This window comes from Drosophila mojavensis, unplaced genomic scaffold, assembly GCF_018153725.1.
Source record: "Drosophila mojavensis isolate 15081-1352.22 unplaced genomic scaffold, ASM1815372v1 contig_81, whole genome shotgun sequence".
Taxonomy (NCBI): Eukaryota; Metazoa; Arthropoda; class Insecta; order Diptera; family Drosophilidae; genus Drosophila; species Drosophila mojavensis.
Genome location: NW_025318907.1, coordinates 7,800,831 through 7,822,133, shown reverse-complemented (window position 1 = coordinate 7,822,133; position 21,303 = coordinate 7,800,831). Strand labels below are relative to the sequence as shown.

The 21,303-nt window shown below is 37.7% G+C and overlaps 1 protein-coding gene across 3 annotated transcripts in view; it reads right to left on the bottom strand.

The window, feature by feature from the left end:
* The window catches only part of LOC6581032 (cell wall protein DAN4), an 81,031-nt gene that overhangs the window by 20,511 nt on the left and 39,217 nt on the right, over positions 1 to 21,303 (bottom strand). For 2 of the 3 annotated variants that reach the window (XM_032729886.2, XM_044011210.1), the window contains one exon: positions 7,837 to 7,960. In XM_032729886.2, coding sequence (XP_032585777.1) covers positions 7,837 to 7,960 — 124 coding nt within the window. Of the gene's footprint in view, positions 1 to 7,836; positions 7,961 to 10,482; positions 10,772 to 21,303 lie in introns of those variants that run through there. The other variant, XM_032729888.2, reaches the window with a different exon arrangement.

Here is a 21,303-nt window from a genome sequence, read left to right as displayed (position 1 = left end):
CAGAAATCGACGTCCGCCTCGGCACATTAGCAACTACCTAAATACACAAGTTTTTCGCTTTTTATTACATTCGTATGATTAAAAGGTTCATTTGCATGGGGAAGGCGAATCAAACTGCTTCAAGTGCACGATAAAAAGAAGAAGAAGAAGGCGCCGCCTCGACCAAGACCAAGACCGAGACCCGGCCCGAATTCGAGCCATGCAACAGCAGAAGCCCATTATACGGTAGTATTTAGGTATATGTTATACTATATAGAGTAGAGCCAAAAAACTCGGAACTTCATAATTTGCATAACTGCACGCGATGCCGACGATGCCGACGTCAACTTTACGTAATTGGAAAGTGGCTGCTTAGCAGGGGAAAGAAATAAAAAGAAAATACCAGAAGAACGGGACGTGTCTTCCTTAAAGAGGAAGAGGGGCTGGGGATGCAGCCCCCCTCCTTTTGATATTCAGTCACTGCCACCTTGTAAACGAATTGATTTATTCGTGCGGCACAAGCCAACTGACAAATTAATGCATTTCCGCTCTCTGGAGCTTTATCATTATGGCTGCCGACCCGACCTGGCAGCTGTCTGCGAGATGTTGACCAATCTTAAGCACCTAAATATGCTAGATATATGTTACCATTTCGTATACACATGTTATAGAAAATTTTCCTTTTTGTTATTTATATTTATATACATATTTATACATGTACATATATTGATATATATACATATATATATATATATATATATATATATATATATATACAATATATCATTATGGCTATATATGCTTCTTTTTTTTGGCTGGCGCCAGTCGTTGCAACACTTCCTGTGAGAAAAAATTTCTTTGTCATGCTTGGCCGATTCTTCGAAAATTGTTGGGAATCAGTATTTAAGTATTTTACGATTATAGATCAGGCAATAAATATATACGAATACAAATATACTTTTTTACTAAATTTACCAAGATATACGTTTTTCAATATATGTATGTGTTACCGAGCAAAACTATATGTTTTCTTTGGAATGGGTTCAGGATGAAGAAATATTAGAATTAGAGATGAAAATTTGAGATAATTCTGTATGATATTGCAAAGATTTGCTACGTTTGACTATAGAAGAAATTGTGTTGAATATCAACTAGAATCTTTAGTTTGATCTATAGTAACTACACCTTATAATTCTTTCTTCCCCTAACCTATATATATTCTTAGACAATACCAATAAGTTGATATGAATATAACTATAACTATTTCACGGTGGGATACTTTATAGCTACAAGATTTCAGTCCCCAACTTTTTTATTTCTTATAAATAAGTAATAATCTAATATATCTCTGGCAAGCTGAGTCGGATCTTTTAACTAACTCTAGTTCATTCAACAGAGTCACAAAGAGTATATTGCTTTTGTGCAATATTCATTTTGTCTGACCATCTGTATGTTTGTCTGTATGATCTCAGCTATTTATAATACGAGGTGGATGATCTCCTGGTCCATTCTTAGTCTGAGTCATGGCAATTTGAAATATACTTTTCAAAAGATTTACCCTTTATACGTATTTATTTTACTTAAAAATAATTTGTACGCATATACTCTTAGCCAATTTTTTACTAAATATAAATATTTTTAAACAAATAATTAAAGCTACAGAATTCTAACTTTCTGTTGTAAGTGCTGACAAAAAGGAACAAAATACTCGTTTTTCTTCACATGTTTTTCCAATCGAGATATTTTCTCCTTTCCCACACAACTTCGTGAAAATACCTATCTCATCTGAACACAAATTATTCATGGAACTTGAAGTGTCCACCGTGTCTCGACTTTGCAGCAGCGTGTGTTCGATAATAATGATGATAAATGCCATGTGGGGAATTACGTACAATTTAAAGGGTATTTAGGGATCAACAACAGGCGGCAAACGCCGTGTTCGTAGCCGCAAGATCAAGATCAAAATGAGAGTTCCATCCTCGCTTTTAGTCAGGGAAAGACAGAGAGGGAGAGAGAATGAGAGAGAGTGAGAGAATATGGATGTTTAGAAAGACTACATCCATATATGTATAGGCTGCATTCCCTTTTGTTGTTATTGGGAGTGACGAAAGATCATGTCCATTAGGTCGTCTGCAGGCAGTTAATGGCCTCAAAAAAGGGTCCACAACGGTGGCTGCTGCGCTGATGGCTGTGCTTGAGTCTGTTCCAGTTGAGATTGATATGTTTTTCCGCCGATCATATCGCACTGATTATAGTTTTGTGGTTTTAATATTCATGTCGATTATAACGCAAAGTCGGCTTAGCCAACAGCTCAAGACCCCCTCTCCCTCTTTCTCTATCCATTTACCTTTCTCTCTCTGTCTTTCTTTGATATTTGTTTGATGAATTTATTGCGCCGTTGATCAAGCGTCGATCGGCGGCGTTTTGTTTTATCTGTCAGCCATGAGAGCGGCATTTCTTTTATACCACGGCCGAGCTATCTTTCTGGTCTGGTTCTGCTCGTAAAATGCACTATTTAATGGTTTGGAGTGTGCTGCGACTAGGCTTCAGATCGTCCAACTGATTATCATGTGGTTGATTTTTTATTGATTGATCATAAAGCAGCAGCTGCTGCCACTAGTTTTATTGGCCTAACCATTAGCCATGGATGTTATATGTATTTTTGATTCGTATGGATTCTAAGAGTTGTATTTGTCTTTTATAAAATATGGCATTGAAAATGTTTTAAATATTAAAATATATTTGAGGAGAAACTGTTTTTACTACTTCTATACAAGTATCAATAACTTTGTTCGATATCAGCCTACAAAAGAAACATGGTTCTCACGACCAGAAACAAAACTCACGTGGAAGAGAACAATTCTAAGAACTTTTGATTTCAATGCATTGACTAGCTATGGAGAGTATAACAACTCCTTTGTCAGTTACTATCGGAGTTAAGTGCGTAATTGCTGACAAGGCAGCTCCTGCCAGATCAAAAATGCGATCGTTCATTACCAATAGGAAAACCAAATACGAAAACTGAAGATTGAAGAAGGGCGCTTTGAAGCCATGCCGAAGTTCAGAACTGGCCCATTGTTATTCAAATTAAAGTAGACAAGGTGGAAGAGAGAGATATATATATATATTCATGAGAGAGAGAGAGAAAGATCGAAAGAGTAATGGAGAGCGAAGGAGATGGGGCGATAGAGAGGGCGACACTTGAGGAACGGTAGTGAATCGACTGGACACGGTAATAGGAATGAGTATTTCTCTTTCTTTTATTTCAGTTTGAGAATGGAGGAAAACTACATGAAATTGGCGCTTAAATATTTTCCTGGCACTGTGGGAAACAATAATATTGAAATAGAGAAACGAAAGAGGAAAGCGCATTTGAGTCGCGGCACCCTCCTGCTCGCGCCTCTACCCTACCGCTTACTTAAACTGTAAACTTGATGGCCACTTGAGTTGTGAAGCGTTAAGTGGAAATCAATGGCGGGTCCAAGGTTTTCGAGGGCCAGGTTCAGAAAGATCGAGTGAAGCAATTGACCAAAAAAAAACAAAAAAAAAAAAAAAAACTGTCGAACCTGCCTCTGACTTCATTTTTGTTGTACGACTGACGATCGGCAAGCGGTACACTTGTTCGGCTTTGTTGTTGACCATGTTTTCTACTTCTCCTTCTCTCTTTTAACTGTTCGGTATTTTTTTCTCGAGTTTCTAGGCGGTAGGTAAAAAATGCATCTGAGATTCTTTAGGTTGTTGTTGCTGTTGCTGTTGTCGGCGGCTCTTGGAAATGTGTTTGTGCGCAACGGAAATGCATTTATTTGTCCACAGCTTGGACAGCGTTTAATGAAGTGACCGCCTCTCGACACCACACCGAACCACTCCGACTCCAATACCAATACTCCAACTGCAAGTCCAAGTCGGGGCGTTAATTGATGAATCTGCTTGGGCAGCTTCAATGACTACCCCTACACCTAAGACCCTGAGCCCTAACCCTACCTGTGCTCGGCATGTGCTATTTCTTGGAATTTTCACGGCATGATTTCCTTTTCTCAGTGTACCAAACGAAAAAAAAAAAAGCAACAACAACTTTTCTAGTTATTTTCATGTTAAACACATCTATTTAAATTTTAATGATGTTTGTAATGATGGTGCTAAATATTTCCCACATTATTATCACCTATCAGCCATCGTCAGCAACGGCCAACAGCCAAAGTCATTCATTAAATTTTTTTTGGCTATGCCGTCTCTCGCGCCTCGTCTTGAATCGATCTGCTGCATATCTTCTAGAGTTGATGTGATTTACTTGACATTGAGCTTAGCCTTAACACAGATTCTGAAACAATTTATGATATGGCGTTGCTTTGCTTGATACAAGTTTGCCTAGTATTTCAATATTTCTTTGCAGACAATATAACTAGACTTGAAGCTACAAATTAAATTTGTTCTTCTTCTTAAATGAAAAGTGGAAGCTGAGAGAAGTTTTTGATTTATACACAGATTATATACAGATTATTAAGGCAATCCCCATTTGACGATGGTAATAGATCCAATTGACGATGAATAAATCCAATTTTATAGAGTTGAAAAACTGAAAATTATTATCAGTACATGAGAATTTTATGAAGGTGTATTTTCAGTCGGCTATTACTGTGTGAAGAACTACGACTTACTGAGTATTAACTTGTGATATTCTATATAAAGCTCAAAGAGCTACAAAAGTAGCAAAACAAATATAGATTTTGGAGAGATATTAAATATTTGATGAGCATATTTCCCTTTCGGGCAGGTCTGTGGAATTTTTGCTATTGCTTTTGTATATTTGCAGCTGTGATTGATCGTTGAGGTTGGACGGACTGCTAAACAGTTTTTATGAACTTCAGGCAAACACGCATTCGAAAGAGAGGAAAAGACTGGAAGACCTCCATTAGAAAAGTTTTGGGCCTAGAAGACAATGATCATTGGGGACGTGGACCGAACCCTTGTCTATTATTTGATTAAGAAATTAACAGACAAGAACTTATTACAGCAGCTACGCTCTGGGGCGGAGGTGTTGATTGGGCAACGCCCTGGACACCGGACCACGGGGGATGGGGGTAGATGGGAATGATGGCGTTCTCAAATTTATGGGCGCCCATGATGAGCCATAAAATGTTTTTATGGCCAAGGGGCAAGCAGCCCTAGTTTTGCTATTGCTACCCTTTCGACTCGCGATCGAGGTAAATGCGACCTCAACATTTTTGCCTTTAGTCCACAAATTAATTCATGTGATTTATGACCGAGTTGCCTGAATTTTCCCGATGAAAAGCGCTGCAGTTGCGGTCTGCTAAGATTTAATGCTCTGCGCAGGGCAGATGGGCATGATGGGAGAGGAACGTGCCGGGGTGTGGAGGGTCATTGATTGAAATGTCAAGATTCATTAGGCATGAGGTGTTTAATTGCGCCCCAGCACAGGAGCGGCTCAACAACAGATGCGGGTGCTGAGCAAATACTCGAGATTTATTGATGTAGATAAGGGAAATATGTGTGCATATATCTGATCAGGCATAAATATGTATTTTTACGCTGATCTACACATATTTGGTCTTCTGCCCTTAAAATAGTCTCTCGATCCGACAGATTTGTCGTGTAGATGGCACACTAAATATTTTTAGCAAAAATTCAGTGATAAGTTTTCATTGAGATCAGGTTAGTATATCGTGTAACTACATAAGCAATAATAGTGTATGCATCTTCTTAGAATATACTACTCTTGTATAATCTTCGTCCTGTTATAGCTACCCGTTATTATTATTATTGGCTACTTTAAGTTATTCCTGCTCAACAGAGATAGAATTTGTAAACCGTGAACAGTTATTTCGGGTGGGAAAACCCCTGCAAATTTTGTTTGCACAAGTGCACATCGGGTTTAACCCAGCTGCCAGCAGCTTAGTGTTGCATAGCACATCATAAAACCCGAGCCGAGAGATATAGATGGCCGGTACATCAATTGTTATTCATGAAAATGCTGAGGCTGCCGTAGTAGACAGTAGACAGTAGACTAGTTGACCTGGGTACCCAGGTATCGGAGCTTCCGCCTAAAATACCACAGCTCATGCAAATAATTGAAATAGTCCGGGATGCAGCCGCAGTGGGCGTGTGAATTGACAAAGGCATTTTTCGCACATTAGGCATAAATGCTGTGGCCTTTTTCCTTGCCTGCGACTTTTCTATGCACACAGATATAAATCCATATATCTATATTTTTTGTAAATACCAGCTGAACATTTTCACGCGCAGCTTGCACCTGTTGTGTGGCATTTGTTGTGCTGCTTGAAAATGTGCAAAAACACGACGGCGACAGAACAATGGACGATACTTTAGAGTACATTTAAGGTCCTGCTGGCATAGCTCGTGCTGCGACCCTTCGAGCCGCTATCTCAGTTTTTGGAACAGCTGCGGGCAATCAGCCAAGCGGCCATTCGGACATTTAACGCAGCATTCAGGCAGCCGGGCTGCAATTAGCCACGGCCGGACTACGAAAATTGACCTGCCAGTGAAAGTTGGTGCGTTTCGAGTTATCGAATCATAAAATGAGCAATTTAAGCGCCAAAAGAGAGCTCCACGGTCTACCAAACTATTAAATTGGGCTTGAGATTTGGCGACTTGGGTCTTGCATTTGTGGCACTTTCAAATTAAAGTTACATAATATGGAAATGTTGTATTCTGTTCTCGGTAGAGTCTAAAGAAAATTTAGCGTGAGCTGTGAAATATGCTTATCTCTAGTATTGTAGAGGTAACATAGCTTTTTTGGGATTGGAATAGCTTAGACACTGTGAATATCTAAGTGGATCAACAGATAAATCAGATTCCTATGAAACTGATAAATAATTGATTGATCAATCAATTATTTAATCAGTCTAGTCTGTAAATCATTGAGTCAATCAACTACATTTAATACTACATTTTTAAATCAATCTGTCAGTAAATCAAACTGTCACCACTCAGACAATAAGTGTCAGTCAGTCAGTCAATCAGTCATCAATCAGACAAAAAGTGGGATCAGTCAGTTACTCAATCACTAAAGCAATCAATCAAAAATAAATGTATCTCAGGTCAAACAGTTAGTCTGATAGTCAATCAATTCATTAACTCATTCAATCACTCTGCGGTCAATCATTCAAACAAGGAAGTTGTTAATCAATCATATTCCGATTTGTGTTCTACTTGTTAAAACGCTCATGTATTTTTTTACTAATAAGTATGCATGGCGTATCAATCCATGACAAAGTTGCACTTGTCGAACGGAATATGAAGGTTTTTCAAATTTATGTTGACGATTTGACAGATAGATGTAACATAATTGATTGACAGTTTAAAAACGTCGGAGAGTTAACAAATAAGTGAGAAAAATATTGAACATTATTTTGACTTGATTGTAAAAGTAATGCCAGGTTTTTGGTCGAGTGACTTGCTGGGTTCGGGCATTGCTTGAGATCAGATGAGATGCTTCATTGTCATGGAAATGAAAGCAACAACAATAATAAGCAGCAAAAAGTACTTAACATTGTTGCCGAATGCCGTTGTCGAATGTTATTGTTAGTGAAAGGTTGTCGAAGAAAATGTTAACTACAAAATGTGATGGCATTTCCTGCAAGACACACGCGTTATAAACAAAATAGCTCAGATCGAGAGCGAGAGAGAGAGAGACAGAGAGACTGACAGGGAGTGAGGGCGGGGGTAAGGGAGTGGGAGTGAGGGAGAGAGAAAGAGGGATACATAAGATCAATTTATTTTTTTTTTTTTAGGTGTATGTAGTGTCTGTATATGTGGGATTCGAACCCGTTTAGCTACAATAGGTGGGAAGTTGTAAATTGTAATTGATTTAGTACTTACGAATCTGTGAAATGTCTGTCACTGAGACTGTTCCTTCCGCAGCTAGGTGTATGGCTTTGTTGTGTGCACACTGTGACATTATTACGTAATCTTCTACTGTACATAATGCACCTGAAATCACCACCTGAATGGGACGGAGAGCGAGAAAGAGTAAGAGAGAGAGAGAGAGATGGCATTAGAAAGTGTTTGCTTTATCAGAGGCGCTCTTATCGCACATATCTGGCGTATCTCTAACAGCCAATCAATAATTGTATCTAAAACAGATACAACAACCTAAATTGCATACTAGTGTTTACACCTTGTCAAAATGCGACTCACACACACCCGCACACACACAGACACGCTCCCTCACACAAGTGCGCCTTTTTTATGACTTCCTCTTCGTTTCCCTCCCTCTTTGGGCGTAGCTCAGTAGTCGCCTGCTTGTCCATTTATCATGTTTCATTTGTTGTCTCTTTTGTTATTTTATAACATTCATTCATAATCGCGTTTTCGATTTGATGAATTTATTGGATTTTTTACACACAGTGTGGCGGCGCTTGTTGCTTTGATTATTGTGCCAGGTCAGGTAGTAAATTAGATGGGAAACTGGATCGGTTAATATTATTTTAAGCCGCCTCGACTGTTAGTCGCAAACATGTTTTATGGCTCATCTACAACCACATGTAATATGTTACCATAATATATTGAAAGTCGGCTTTGTTCAATTGTAATGTGGATTCAAAAATGTGGATTGAGTTAGAATAGATCAAAACTATATATATTTCGTAATTAGCATTTCCACTACTTAAGTAATAAATATTTACTTGATTGTATATATACATAATTCTCAGCAGTTTTTTCTTGGTTTTCCATTCTTGAAATAATTTAGTTTAATTATCAATAGCATTTAAATTAATTATAAATTTCGATAGCCAATTCGAGAGCTTTATCGACTAGAACCCTCTATCCTCTATGGCTTTTTGCACCCCTCAGTTGAAATTATTGTTTAGCGCCACAACAAACCCCTCAAAACATCGACGACCACCCAATGCGGACGCCCTCTTGGAGCCTTCCAAGCACATGTTAACCACTCCAGAGCGCACTTGACTTCAGTCAAGGCCTCTCGAGATTGGAAACGACTTCGCTTACAGCCTCATTTACAAGTAGCTTCCACAAATTAGCCAAGTTACAAATAATCGAAAACTATTCGCCCCCCGCCTCTCGCTTCGCGTTGCGCTCTGCGGCTTCCTTCTACACGGAGACAACATGAAATATAACTGAAACTGAAAACGAAACCTATCGAAATCTTATCGCGCTCGCTGTTATGTTTTGGGTGGTTAACGGTGAGGTAGGGGAGTACGGAGGTGTGTTGGGGGAGGCTATCGTATCGCTTGAAAATTTATGCTTCACATAACCTCGTTTTACACTTCACTCCATAGTTTGTTCCCAAGCATAGTTAACGCTACTTCAGCACGGTTCAAGATATGAGATGGGGCGAGTGGGTGGGGCGGGTGGTTGGTAAAACGCATTATTTTGTAATTATCGACAGAGTTCTAATAAATAAATCGAATGTGCGACGTAAAAAAAAAAAAAAAAAAAAATATATATATATACAACAAAAACGGTAGAGAAGAAACGTCGCAAAGTTTTCGACTGGGCTATAATATTTTCCCTCTTCTTCTTCGTTTTTTTCCTTAGTAGGTTGATGAAATTATGAATGAAGATAAGGTATGCCACAAGACTTGAATGGGTCTGTATGTGGGTGTGTATGTGTGAGTGTGTTGTTGTGTGTTTGTTGGTAATGCAAGTGTTTGTGCTTGGCGTTGCCCAAGATGTTTGAAGTGCTACCAATAGTGAGGCCCATTAACAGTAACATTTCAAAGGCAAGTAGGGTATACCTGGATACCCTATGAAACACATGGTCAAAACGATTTTCAGTCTAAATATGCCTACACTATACCAATATTTGCCAACTACAAATTTTATTTTGTTGTTTATGTTTATTTTTCAGTTTTTAATTATCTCATTATTACTATTATTTACATAGTTTTATTTTTGATTTTAATTTTCGTAATATTAATTATTAAATATTATCTGTATAGTCTAGTCATAGTAGCTTTTATTTGTTATTAAGACTTAGTAACAGAATTCAAGTCAATAAGATGTATTTTCATTCGAATGTTTTTCTGGGTTGATAAACAGCATACGCGAAATTTATAAATTTGTAAGAAATGTGATGTGGACCACAGTAGCTCACTTATAAAGCTGCCTGTTCGCACTGACTGTAGCGAATGCAGATTATCATGCACAATTCTTTAGATTCTGGACCAAAAAGTCAAAGACCGTAATGTTTGTAATACTTGGCTGTTACATTGTGTCAAAAATGTTTGTTAAGTAATGAATAAATAGAATAGCTTTCCGAAAAATATAAAGAATATATATTTAAATTTTCCTGGTATAATTTTATTTGTAAATCATTAACAAAAACGTCACATTAGAACAGTTTATTTGCAAGCTCGACTTTCAACAATTTTGCAGAATATTCTAGAAAATAATCAAATTTGTATTTCCATTTTTCGTCCATATTAAATTCAGTGTAGTTTCCGCACATCAATTTGATTTTACACTGTATTTCTATGTACTTTTATATTATTGAATACTTACAATAAAAAAGAGCAGTCTTTTTAACTGATTCGACATTCATTCGGCGATTAATGTACATAATTTTAACCCATTTACTGCCAGCTGAGCAGCAAACTAAAATCTCGTCCTGCTCGCGGTGCTCTCCACGGCCACGTTTAACAATCTGCCAGCGCCGTTAGATAACGCTGACATTGAGGTTGCACTGCGAGCTGGGGGCGCGGCAAAGTGGGCGTCATCAATTGGCAAATCCGATTGCTGTTGCCAGGAATTTCAAATTGAACGCGTTCGATCGCTTGTTTTTTATTTTCGCCAATTGCTGTGTGCTCATGCACAAAAATAATAAAAACAACAACAGAAACAACAATTTCAGGCGGCACAATGCACACACACACTCACACACACCACACACGGGCACGGGACATTGGGTGGGGGAGGCGAAGGCGCGAGAGGCGCTTCCGTTTCCGCTTTGGCAAACAATTCGCAGCGGATGTCACGTATTAATCTGTTTTGTTTTGCTCTGTTTCGGTTTGCTTTGTTTTTACTTTTATGAACTATTTACAGGTGCTGGCGCTGCCACCTGATTCGCAAATGTGGCGTGCGTAACGGTAAATTCGCGAATTCGAATGCGAAATGCTGGAGACTGTGGCAGCGAGTGATAAAGACAGAAAGAGACAGAGCGAGAGCGCGTGCGACAGAGAGAGAGAGAGAGGTCCGCAGTTGAGTTGGCAGCGACGTTGAACGTCTTTGCAGGGCGATTGAATTATCGAGACTAACCGAAACGAAACGTGCGACATTTTCTTGTTGCTGTTGTTGTTGTTGGATACGGATACTGCCAACATAGCAAGCGACCGACACTGGCAGCACCCGCGGCAGAGGCTGAGGCAGAGCCAGCGACAGCGACAGCAACAGAGGCAGCAGCAGCAGCAACAGCAGCAACCAAGAGTTGGTGGCAGACAGCTGCACAACAGACATGTTGCATGTCGAGCCCCGCAGCATGGCCAATGAGAGTTTGATCCAAAGAGAACCTACACACGCATTATAAATATCTGATTATTAATATTATTATTTCATTGTTTGTTATTTGATATATCTGACTTTTACTCGATCATTAGATAAAGTAAATATTAAGCTAATTTTTTTTATTTATATATTTTAGTTTATATTCATATTATTTTTACTTTATTAACATAATTCTTTTTTTAAGTTTTATCTTTGTAATATCAAAGATTGATGTTTATTTCCAAGATAAGCAATAAGCGAATATTTTATTATACAAAACCTCTTATTGCATACCTAACCTACCCTTATCATCTAGGAAAAATTACAAAAAATGATAGATTGCATGTTTAATGCTTTATTAATTTATTTGGCTAAGCTTTAATTCAATTCAAATCTTATCGAGTCTTATATAAAACCTTATCAAAATGTGACAACCCGCAACACCTAACCAAAGTGCTCAAGCCGAAAGAGCATAGCGCACAGTTTAACATTTTATTGTAGCATGCGAGAAAACCTATTTAGCAGCAATGCTTTACAGCAAAGACTACAGAATACGTAAAGCTAACAGATCTGCTAGCATCGAACCTGTTGTATGAGCTGTTAAAAGCAGCTGTTGTTGCGGTGTGATTGTACATGCGGGAGCGCTGTTAAGCTAAATGTTAATGTAAAGTAAAGCCGAAATTACATTAGCAATTGTGAAATTGCATTTTGGTAAGAGTTGTTTCAAGGTTAAGAAAAATATCAAATTATTGAAGCCGTAATTTTATAAATGAAGTAAATATTGTTGTAGTTTTAACTAAATAAATTATTGTAAGGTATTAAATTAAAATTTAAATTTATTTGTGTTCAACTTAATTTTCGGGTAGGTCGGAGGATTTATATTAAAGTTGTTTTTTAACATGTGCCAAGAATTTAAGTTCTTAAAGATCTATAACTAAGCGAATTCTAAAAAGAAAGAATTATAGTAAAAAAAAAAAAAAAAAAAAAAAAAGAAAGAAAAATGAATGATCATTGTGCGTTTGTTCTCTGAAGACATGATGGTTGATCTATATATTTTTGGAGCTCTCCAGCTTCATATAGAGTACGTTAAGTTTCTTCATAAAGCTATGATGCTATTCTACAGAGCCTGATTATATGACTAATATTATTTAGTGGAGTTGTTATGGTTTCAAGTAATCAAAATAACTTAATCTCATTGATGATCTCCCTGAATATGCTGAATATATGCAACAAATTCAGTAAAGGAAAGCAAGTCTTAAAGTAATATTGTGACGCTCTATTTCCCTTGCTTGAATAATAAAATATAAAGAACACACTTGGAAGTTAGAGTTATATAGGGGACCAATTTTTGTATCCACCCACTATCCACTGAAATCATCCATTAACACATTTCGGGCTACATTCCAAATGGGATACAATAAACTGTGTATGGACACGCGTTTCTCATTAACGAAAACTGCAATAGTTCCGGATCGTACATAAAACTGGCGAAACGCCCACGCAATAAAAACAGGGAGCAACCCCTAACTGTGTGTGTATGTAAGTTTGTATGTGTATATGTGTGTGTCTATGTGAAACAGTTTAAAGCGATTAGGGTCAGAACAAAGGAGGACCCGCATGCAGGAACTTCCGCTATGTCTGCTTGATGTGTTTTGTGTCTTGGGTCTTTCGTCCTGTGTCCTCTGCTCTGTGTGGGTGGCAACACTCATGACTCAGGAAGTTGCCAAAAACCTTTGATTGAACGCTGATTGACAGTGGCTGAGCAGCTCGCTAAATGTTCCGGCCACTGCGAGCAACTGGCAATCCCTGTGCGAAATTCATCGACATAGACATGCGTCCATCTTCATTGTTCAGCGCTCCCATTGAGCGATTTCTGCCACAGCCTCTCCCTAGAGCTCTTCCTTCTGTAAGCCTGCCCCTTTACCCTCCACTCTGCCCATTCGCGCCGTCCTTGTAATCCTCGATAATGGACTATTGTCTGGGCAAATGCTGGTTGACGCCTGGCGGTGTGACAAGCGCCGATGCGACAACCAAAATTCCTGCTTGCTTCTTGGCAATTGCTTCACATTTCAATGATTAGTTCTATGCCCTTCTCTGATCCGGTTAGCTGACTTCCCTTGGTTGGCTGATTGGCAGACACTCGATATTGGTCTACCCACTGCAGGGAGGCCGCAGGGAGCAATCAAGCTCAGGGTTTCTCGAAACCTATTAGCAGAAGACTAATTTTATTACAAATCTTAAACTCATAATTACAAAATAAAAAAAATCTCTCTTTAAGCCAGAGTGTAACGTATAATATTTTTATTTATAATACCGTAGAGGGCTAGAAAAATGAAGTGGAAAGAGGCTGCTCTAGAAATGACCTTGCTTAACAATAATCAGTATAGGGAGTTATATAAGCTATTCCCTCATATTAATTGCATATTGCTATTAATTACTAGGGCCACTATTTAATGCTTTATATATGATACAGATTTAGATTTTATTTTACGAATTCATTAAAATAAAAAATCTTGAATTATTTCAAATATCATTTATTTCCTGCTTTAAGAAACTTATCGATTATTCTTGTGAGTTTAAATGTTTTTTCTTTGATTCCGTGGCAAAATAATATAATAACAAATGATTATATTTACAGAACTGTGTGTGAAGGAAGTGGCCCACCTGCAAAGTTGTGGCTTAAAATTGCTTGAATATTGTTTTATTTTATTATTATTTTAAATATATATATATATATAGAACATTATATATACATATATATTGCTTATATATTGTTTATATTTTAGTTATTTTTAAAATTGTGTTTTACTGTTTAATTGTATTTTCAAAATTGCCAAAGTTGTAAAAATTTATTTGATAGTAGAGAATAATATGTATTCATTTTAATTATGTATATATGGTATTCCTATAAAGCGAGTGACGCCATGACTGCAATGAGAAAACTGAAACTAGTTGTTAAAAATATTTGTCAAGCCCACATTTCCACTATATTTTTGGCTCGGTATAGAAAACATTACAGAAATAGCTAAAATGTTTCAAAACTGAAATAATTAATTAAATATAATAAGGTCTAGAGTGCATGATTGATAAGATTGCATGGTTGTGATAGCGATCTTTGGAACGGTTATCGATTACAAATATTCTTATCGATAAACAGATGTAAATGCCATATCCAGCAATCCGTTAATCAATCACTTTACAATGAACACTCGGTTTTTTGCCTTTGGTCATTGTCCACCCCCGCGAATATCAAGGTTTAGTTTTTATCAGATTCTGTTACTGACCGCGCCGAGTCATAAAGGCAAGCGACATGGCGCCTAGGCAATACGCATGAGTAATGCGCAATCTTGATAGTGAATGGAAATATAATTAATTTCCCAATCACTGCCATTATTTTCACTACATCTATGTCAAAGGCTGGCCAACTGATTTGGCTAATCCATCACAGAGCTGACTCACAGCAAAGGTCAGTTAGCTATAGGTTAGCTAATAGGTAAATATCGCAGGTAACCTAATTAAGAGCTGTTGCCAGGTGACTAATTAGACTCGATTACTTGCAAAATTGCAAAGATACCCCTTTTGGCCTCTGCCTGCCGCACTTTCTCTTATCGTTCGCGCTGTGTCGTCACAAGAATGTGAGTTACGACAGCCAGAAGATTAGATTGTTGCACATATAAACGAAACTATGTTGAGAACCTTCTATAGTAAGTACTCTAGTTTTGCATTTCAACGTTGCCAAGTGAGAGTCGAGTGCTTGTTTTTCTGATAGAAATCAGAATTGTGGGTCCCTTTCAAGTGACGCCATGTGCCATCATAAGTTGCCAAAACAATATTAATCATGTGAATGTTATGTGGATGGAACACGCCCTCCCGTATATGCCCGGCACTTACCTGGCGGGGATTCCACGCAAAGCGAATAACAAAAAGAACTCGTGACTGGGAAACTATTCAAGTTAAAGTTCTAGTCCTTTGATTTCAGTGAGGAAAATCTTATCAAATAATTTGCAGACTATGTCAAGTTTACTGTATGCCCCTATGTATATAAAAAATGTAATTTTAGTTTAAATTATTGCTTTTTTATCATTTTTGTTTATGAGTGCTAATAACGCAGTCTACTCGCATACTCCAGAACACGATGACTGGACAAACATTCTCGAGTGCAGGCAGTCGTATAAACAAACTTAACTGAAGGGTCGCCAGCTTGTTTTATTCCAGGAATATTAAGCCCAAGAGCTCCCTGACTAGTGGCCCACACAGACAAGTGCTTCAAGGCCTCAAAGGGCTTTAAATAGTCTGCGTTGCTCCGAAAAGTTGCTTTTGAAATATTGCAAACGGTTGGGTTGTATTCAATTCTTTTAAACAATATTGTAGCTTACATATTTGTAATTATGTGAGCCATGAATTTTTTTTGATATTGTGAATATTAATTCACATCTAAAGTAAGCTGAGTGATTGGGCCTTGCAAAAAGATCTGAAGTAAAGAAAAGTATCTGGTTAGGCTGATCCATATTAGCTGCCAACAGGCGCATTCAAGTACAAGTTTGATACCCAAATGTAAGAGTAGAAGTGCATTCTATTCAAGCAATGCATTTAGACAACTATAATAGAATATATATATATATATATATATCATTCTGTCTGGTCTTCCCAGGAATTCACGTACTTTTATTTCTACATTCCGGCTCATAGTTTTTGGATTTACGCGAAAGCTTACCTGATTCGATATAGTGAAAGGGTACACTATAATTAATTTACTGCATATAGCATATAGTAAATTGATTAATTTGTTGGCCAGGCAATAACTGAAATGTGCTGCTCGCAAGTCTAATCATCTAACTAATTGGCCTTGTGGGTGGTCGGCTTTGCGTTTGTTCATTTTTACTTAATTGCTTTGCCAAAATAAAAACAAAAAAAAAGCAAAAAGCTAAAAGCAACAAAACATTAAGATAAACCGCTATTTAAAAGCGCAGCTTATTGTCTAACTAATTGCCTATTTCCCCCTCTCTCTCTTTCGTAGACAGTTTACAATTACAACAACAACGGCCACTGCGGCTGACGTTTTGTGTGGCCAAGCCCACGAAAATTGTTAGCTTTTTTTTACTTATTTATATTTTTTCTTTTTGGCAGTTTCGGCCTTTTGACTCGACGCTCGCGGCTTCGTTTATTAAAGTTAACAATTTAATTCGCGATTTCGACTTAAAATACTCTTTTAGTGGGTTGGTTAGCCAACAAATGTTTAAGCCATGGATCGGCTAGTTGACCCTGTTATATATCTATGTAGTCTTCTCAACATAAAATAGACTGCCATTATTAAATATATATAGTTAATGGAAAGTTAATTAATAAATAATTATTAATTATTCAATAAAGGAGCAGTTAAAATAAAAAAAATAATAATAGGAAAATATGATGCCACTTAAATGTTAAGTTCTTTTATGCTTGCAATACATATAAAGAAAAGCATATCTCCTATACGAGCTAAGCATTTCGCTAAGGATTGAAGAGATTTTTATGTTATCGAAAGAGTATTTGTAGTTCGACTTGGCATTACTAACTGCTATTTCTCGTTGTTTATTTGGCTATCGTTGACAGCAAGTTGGCAGCTCTGTCTTTTGGCCACTTGAGCTTCGTGCCAAATAGATGACTGCGATAGGCTTTTGCAATGGAATTTCGTTTCGATAATCTCCGGAACTGGCTGAAAGTGCGGTGTACCGTGCTGTCGATCAATAAATCTGACTGAGTGTTATACAGCCAGGGCTTGTGATGATTTGTTTGCACTTTGGACCTTCTGGTCAGATGGTCAGGCAAACGAGCTGGAGAAAAACGATTATCACTTTTGCAAAATTCCCAAAAGCCTTGGACTTTGAGTCCAAGTATATACTTCTATTAAATAATTTATAGTAATAAACGGAATTATTATTTGGTCAACAATATCAAAAAGCTAGAAATTTAATTAAATAAAAAATAAAAAGATATCAGAACTTTAAACTGTTATCGATAGCAAAATAATTCGTAACACGGTATACCCTGAAATTGTTGACTATAAATCCGATAAAGCTTTCATATTTGACAAACATAAATTCCTATCTATTAGGCATACAATTATTAGGAATTTTGCTATGTTCGTTGTCAATACATCAAGAATTCATATATCACCTCTAAATAATCTTTTCGGTCTAGGTTTAGTGACAGCTTGGCAGGTTCTCTAGTTATTTGATTGTTCTGTCTTTCATATTAATAACGTTAACACGTTGTAAAAATTATGTCTACTCTCGATTCATTTGTTTCACTTAATCTGCTTGTCAAACAATCAAATAGTTCTATCGGATTTGACAAGTGTTTTAAATATATAAGTTAAGCGCTCCCACACTAGAGTACTAATGATTGGGGACGCTGTGTTGGGTTCTTGTGAATATATATACAACTTTGTGTTCAATGAAATAATATATTTTATATAATTTGGTACAATAGGTCTAAACTCTCTCTAGTCCGAATATAAACTGAACTAAATCTGTTCAACTGGTTAGGTTCTCCCCTTGAATGTCTGACTGGACTCTCCAGCCTCCTTAGATTGTCGAAAGTCTTAACTTATATAACACTAACTGCTTGTTAAATTTATCATAAGGATAGCCATTGGCTCAAACACTTTCAGTGAATGATGATTTGCTTTGGGAGATTCTATAAGGAAACCTATTTCTAGATTATAAAGTCTTGGTAAGAATCGCATCAATGAAAATATTATTTATGCCTTGTAAGTTTTTATAACGGATGCTTAAAGCTTAATTTTAATTTCCATCTATAAAATGGGCGAACATAGCGAAGTACTTTTCTCTTCCGAGGCTACAACAAAGTTATACCAGCAGAAATGTCGATGTGAGGCAATAGGAAACTTATCCTCACCGAACTACAATATTATATAATCAGATTATCCGAAAGATCCAAATCAAGAACCTTTGATCCTTCATATATTTCCGGTACATCAGCCGCAATTTGAAATTAAATTAAACACAGTCAATATTCTTAAATTTATTTATCAGCTAAACTGCGTCAACTGGCCAAATACTTATTTATAAGGTATACTGAAGACCTGCTATGTACGATTTATATATAGAGCGCAGATTTATGGCCTGGCTGGCGGCCTAATTGAAATCATAAAGATTGTGCGCGTACAAATCAAAACAAATCGTAAATAAATCTCAAATATTAAATATATATAATTGTATATATCTCGTTTGCTTGATGTTTATTGTAAAACGAGTTGAAAATTCCACTTGGCCATTGGCACTTGACGATTTGGCTGGCTACTATCGGCCACGCTTGATGCGGCACCAGCGCCACTGACGCCTGCATTGAACTTTGGCTATGCATCGTATATTTAGCACCAGCCCTGGCGGACAGCTCCACTTATCGTTGCTCACATGGGCAGCAGTGATATGAAAGGGGCCGGTGCTTGAGTTTCTGGATTGTAAGAGCTAATGAGCATTAATTGATTTCGAATTCTGTTCGCCGAACACGTAGCCTGCGATTTATGAGACAGCGAGTTGAACATGATATATATTGTGTACAGGATCTTGCGGTTTCCTGGGCACGTGCCCTTACCGTACCTTCCTCTTGCTTACATTCTTTTTGTACTTTGTCATAATCCTGTTTGCCCAAACACACAAGCCACAGTGAAGCTTACTATTTTTTGGTAGTCCAACCAAAAACCGCAAAGTCAACCAAATAAGTCCCGCAACAAGATACACAAATCAGAAATCGGTATCTGTGCATGTTTTAGAGTGCAGCTGACGCGTGGCCGGCGGGCAATTCATGTTAAACAAGTAATAAAAATGATTAAAGCAAATCTAAACATAGACATCGACATCGGCACCGGCACCGGCACCGGCATCCATTTGTTAATCAAAATTTGGGCAGACCATGCAATATGCAAATATGTGTGTATGTAGCAAACAGCTCAACGTTCAAAGTAATCAATAGAACGGAAGCCTAAAACATGCGAAGGGATTCGATTTGCTTGTTTAAGTAATTACATAATGGTCAGAAATTTAACGACCTCCATTGAAAGCCTCCCTGTGAACAGTGGTGTAAAATGAGATTGCTTAGGGCACAAATTAAAGTAGAAATAGATTCTAATAAAACTCATGTAAAGTATGATAAACTAATTTACATTTGCATTATTATATTGATATACTGTTATACTGTCATATATACATGTATATGACATACGTCGGTTATTTCTGCATATTAGATCATTTTGCATAGTGCAGCGTATCCCTGCACTTGATGGCCTTCTTCTTCTTGCTAAGCGACTGACAGTTTTTCACTAGCACGTTCGATATACTTTACTTGTCTACTGTTATACTTTACACTTAATACTGGCATGCTGATCGTTATATATGTTTAAAATGTAATATTTTCTTACTCCGTTGTATTCTAAATCGTTCATTCAATTTTCGTTGGGGTTATTCGTAATGCCATTAGCTATTACACAGCCCCACCTATACTTTAATACCATACTTTTTCATTTGTTGTTACTCTCCCTGAAACCCTTGCTCTGCCAGTCTCTCCCCCTTTCATGTTGCATGTGGCATGTTTCTCACTCCTTTCTAAAATTTTTTGGTCTTTTGGCATTTCCATTTGCAATTTTCTAGCGGAAATGTGCGCCAAAATGTTTGCGTGCGCGCGAGTTATGGATATACACACATACACATACACATACTCATACACATGAATATATATGTGTGTGTATAGGAGTGTATGCGTGTAGCTACAAATATTCGAAATTTGAGAAAGCAGAAAAACACTTCATAAAAGGGCCGTTGCAAGGGTTTAGGGTTGCGGGCCCCGTCCGCCTGCAAATGGCGCACCAAATGCGTTCATTGAACTGCCGCGAATGCAATAATCAACAAACGTCTGTAAAGAAAAATACGTATGCATGTATGCGTAAGGAGAATGAGCTGATGGCGATGACGAAGAAGCGCCATAGGCGGGGCGACCCGATCCAACCCAAGACAAACAATCTAGCACAGATTTGTATAGCCCAGCGGGTAAAAAGGCAGCAAAAAGTCTAAATCTATGTCTCCATGCGCTACAGCGGAAGCGGAAAGACGCGCAACTTGCGACTTGTGGCATAAAAAAAAAACCAAAAAAGAAAAAAAACGGCGCTCCACGGGACACGAGCTAAGACCGCAGTAAAGAACCAAGGAAGCTGTCGAAAGGCTGGCAACCCTGTGGCTTTTTTGTTTTATATTTGTTGTTAGCCTGCCAAAAAACGGAAACGAATTAAGTTGCCTTATGCGACAGACAGACTGGGGCTTCAGGACGACGAGCTGAAATCGATATGCAGATGCACAACCAAGCTTGAGATACAGATGTATACACATACATACGCGATTTAGATACACACACCATACCCACATACATGTGTGTGTATTTATGCAGTTCCGTCATCAACTTATGCCTACATGAGCGGATGATGGGTGGGTCTCCCTCTCGCTGCTTAATGTGGCGAAAATGTAATATTGTAACAAGCGCTGAACGGTATTGGATTTGTGTGTTTATTGCTCCACATTATTCACAGCTCGATGCACAGCAGCAGCGGCAATCATTGCATAAGCGGGACAACATGGCGTATTGTGAATATTTCCTTATACTTGTCCAATAACTCGCAAGGAAATTGATCAACAAAACGGCAGTAATAACCATTATACTCACTATAAACGTGGCCAGAAGCCAGCAAAAAATGAGTACTTCAATTTGAGCGATGTGGCATTAACGAGACTTTTATGAAAGACAAGCGAATGGGCGGGGCATTGGGTAACTGGAGCAATTTACTAAAATAAT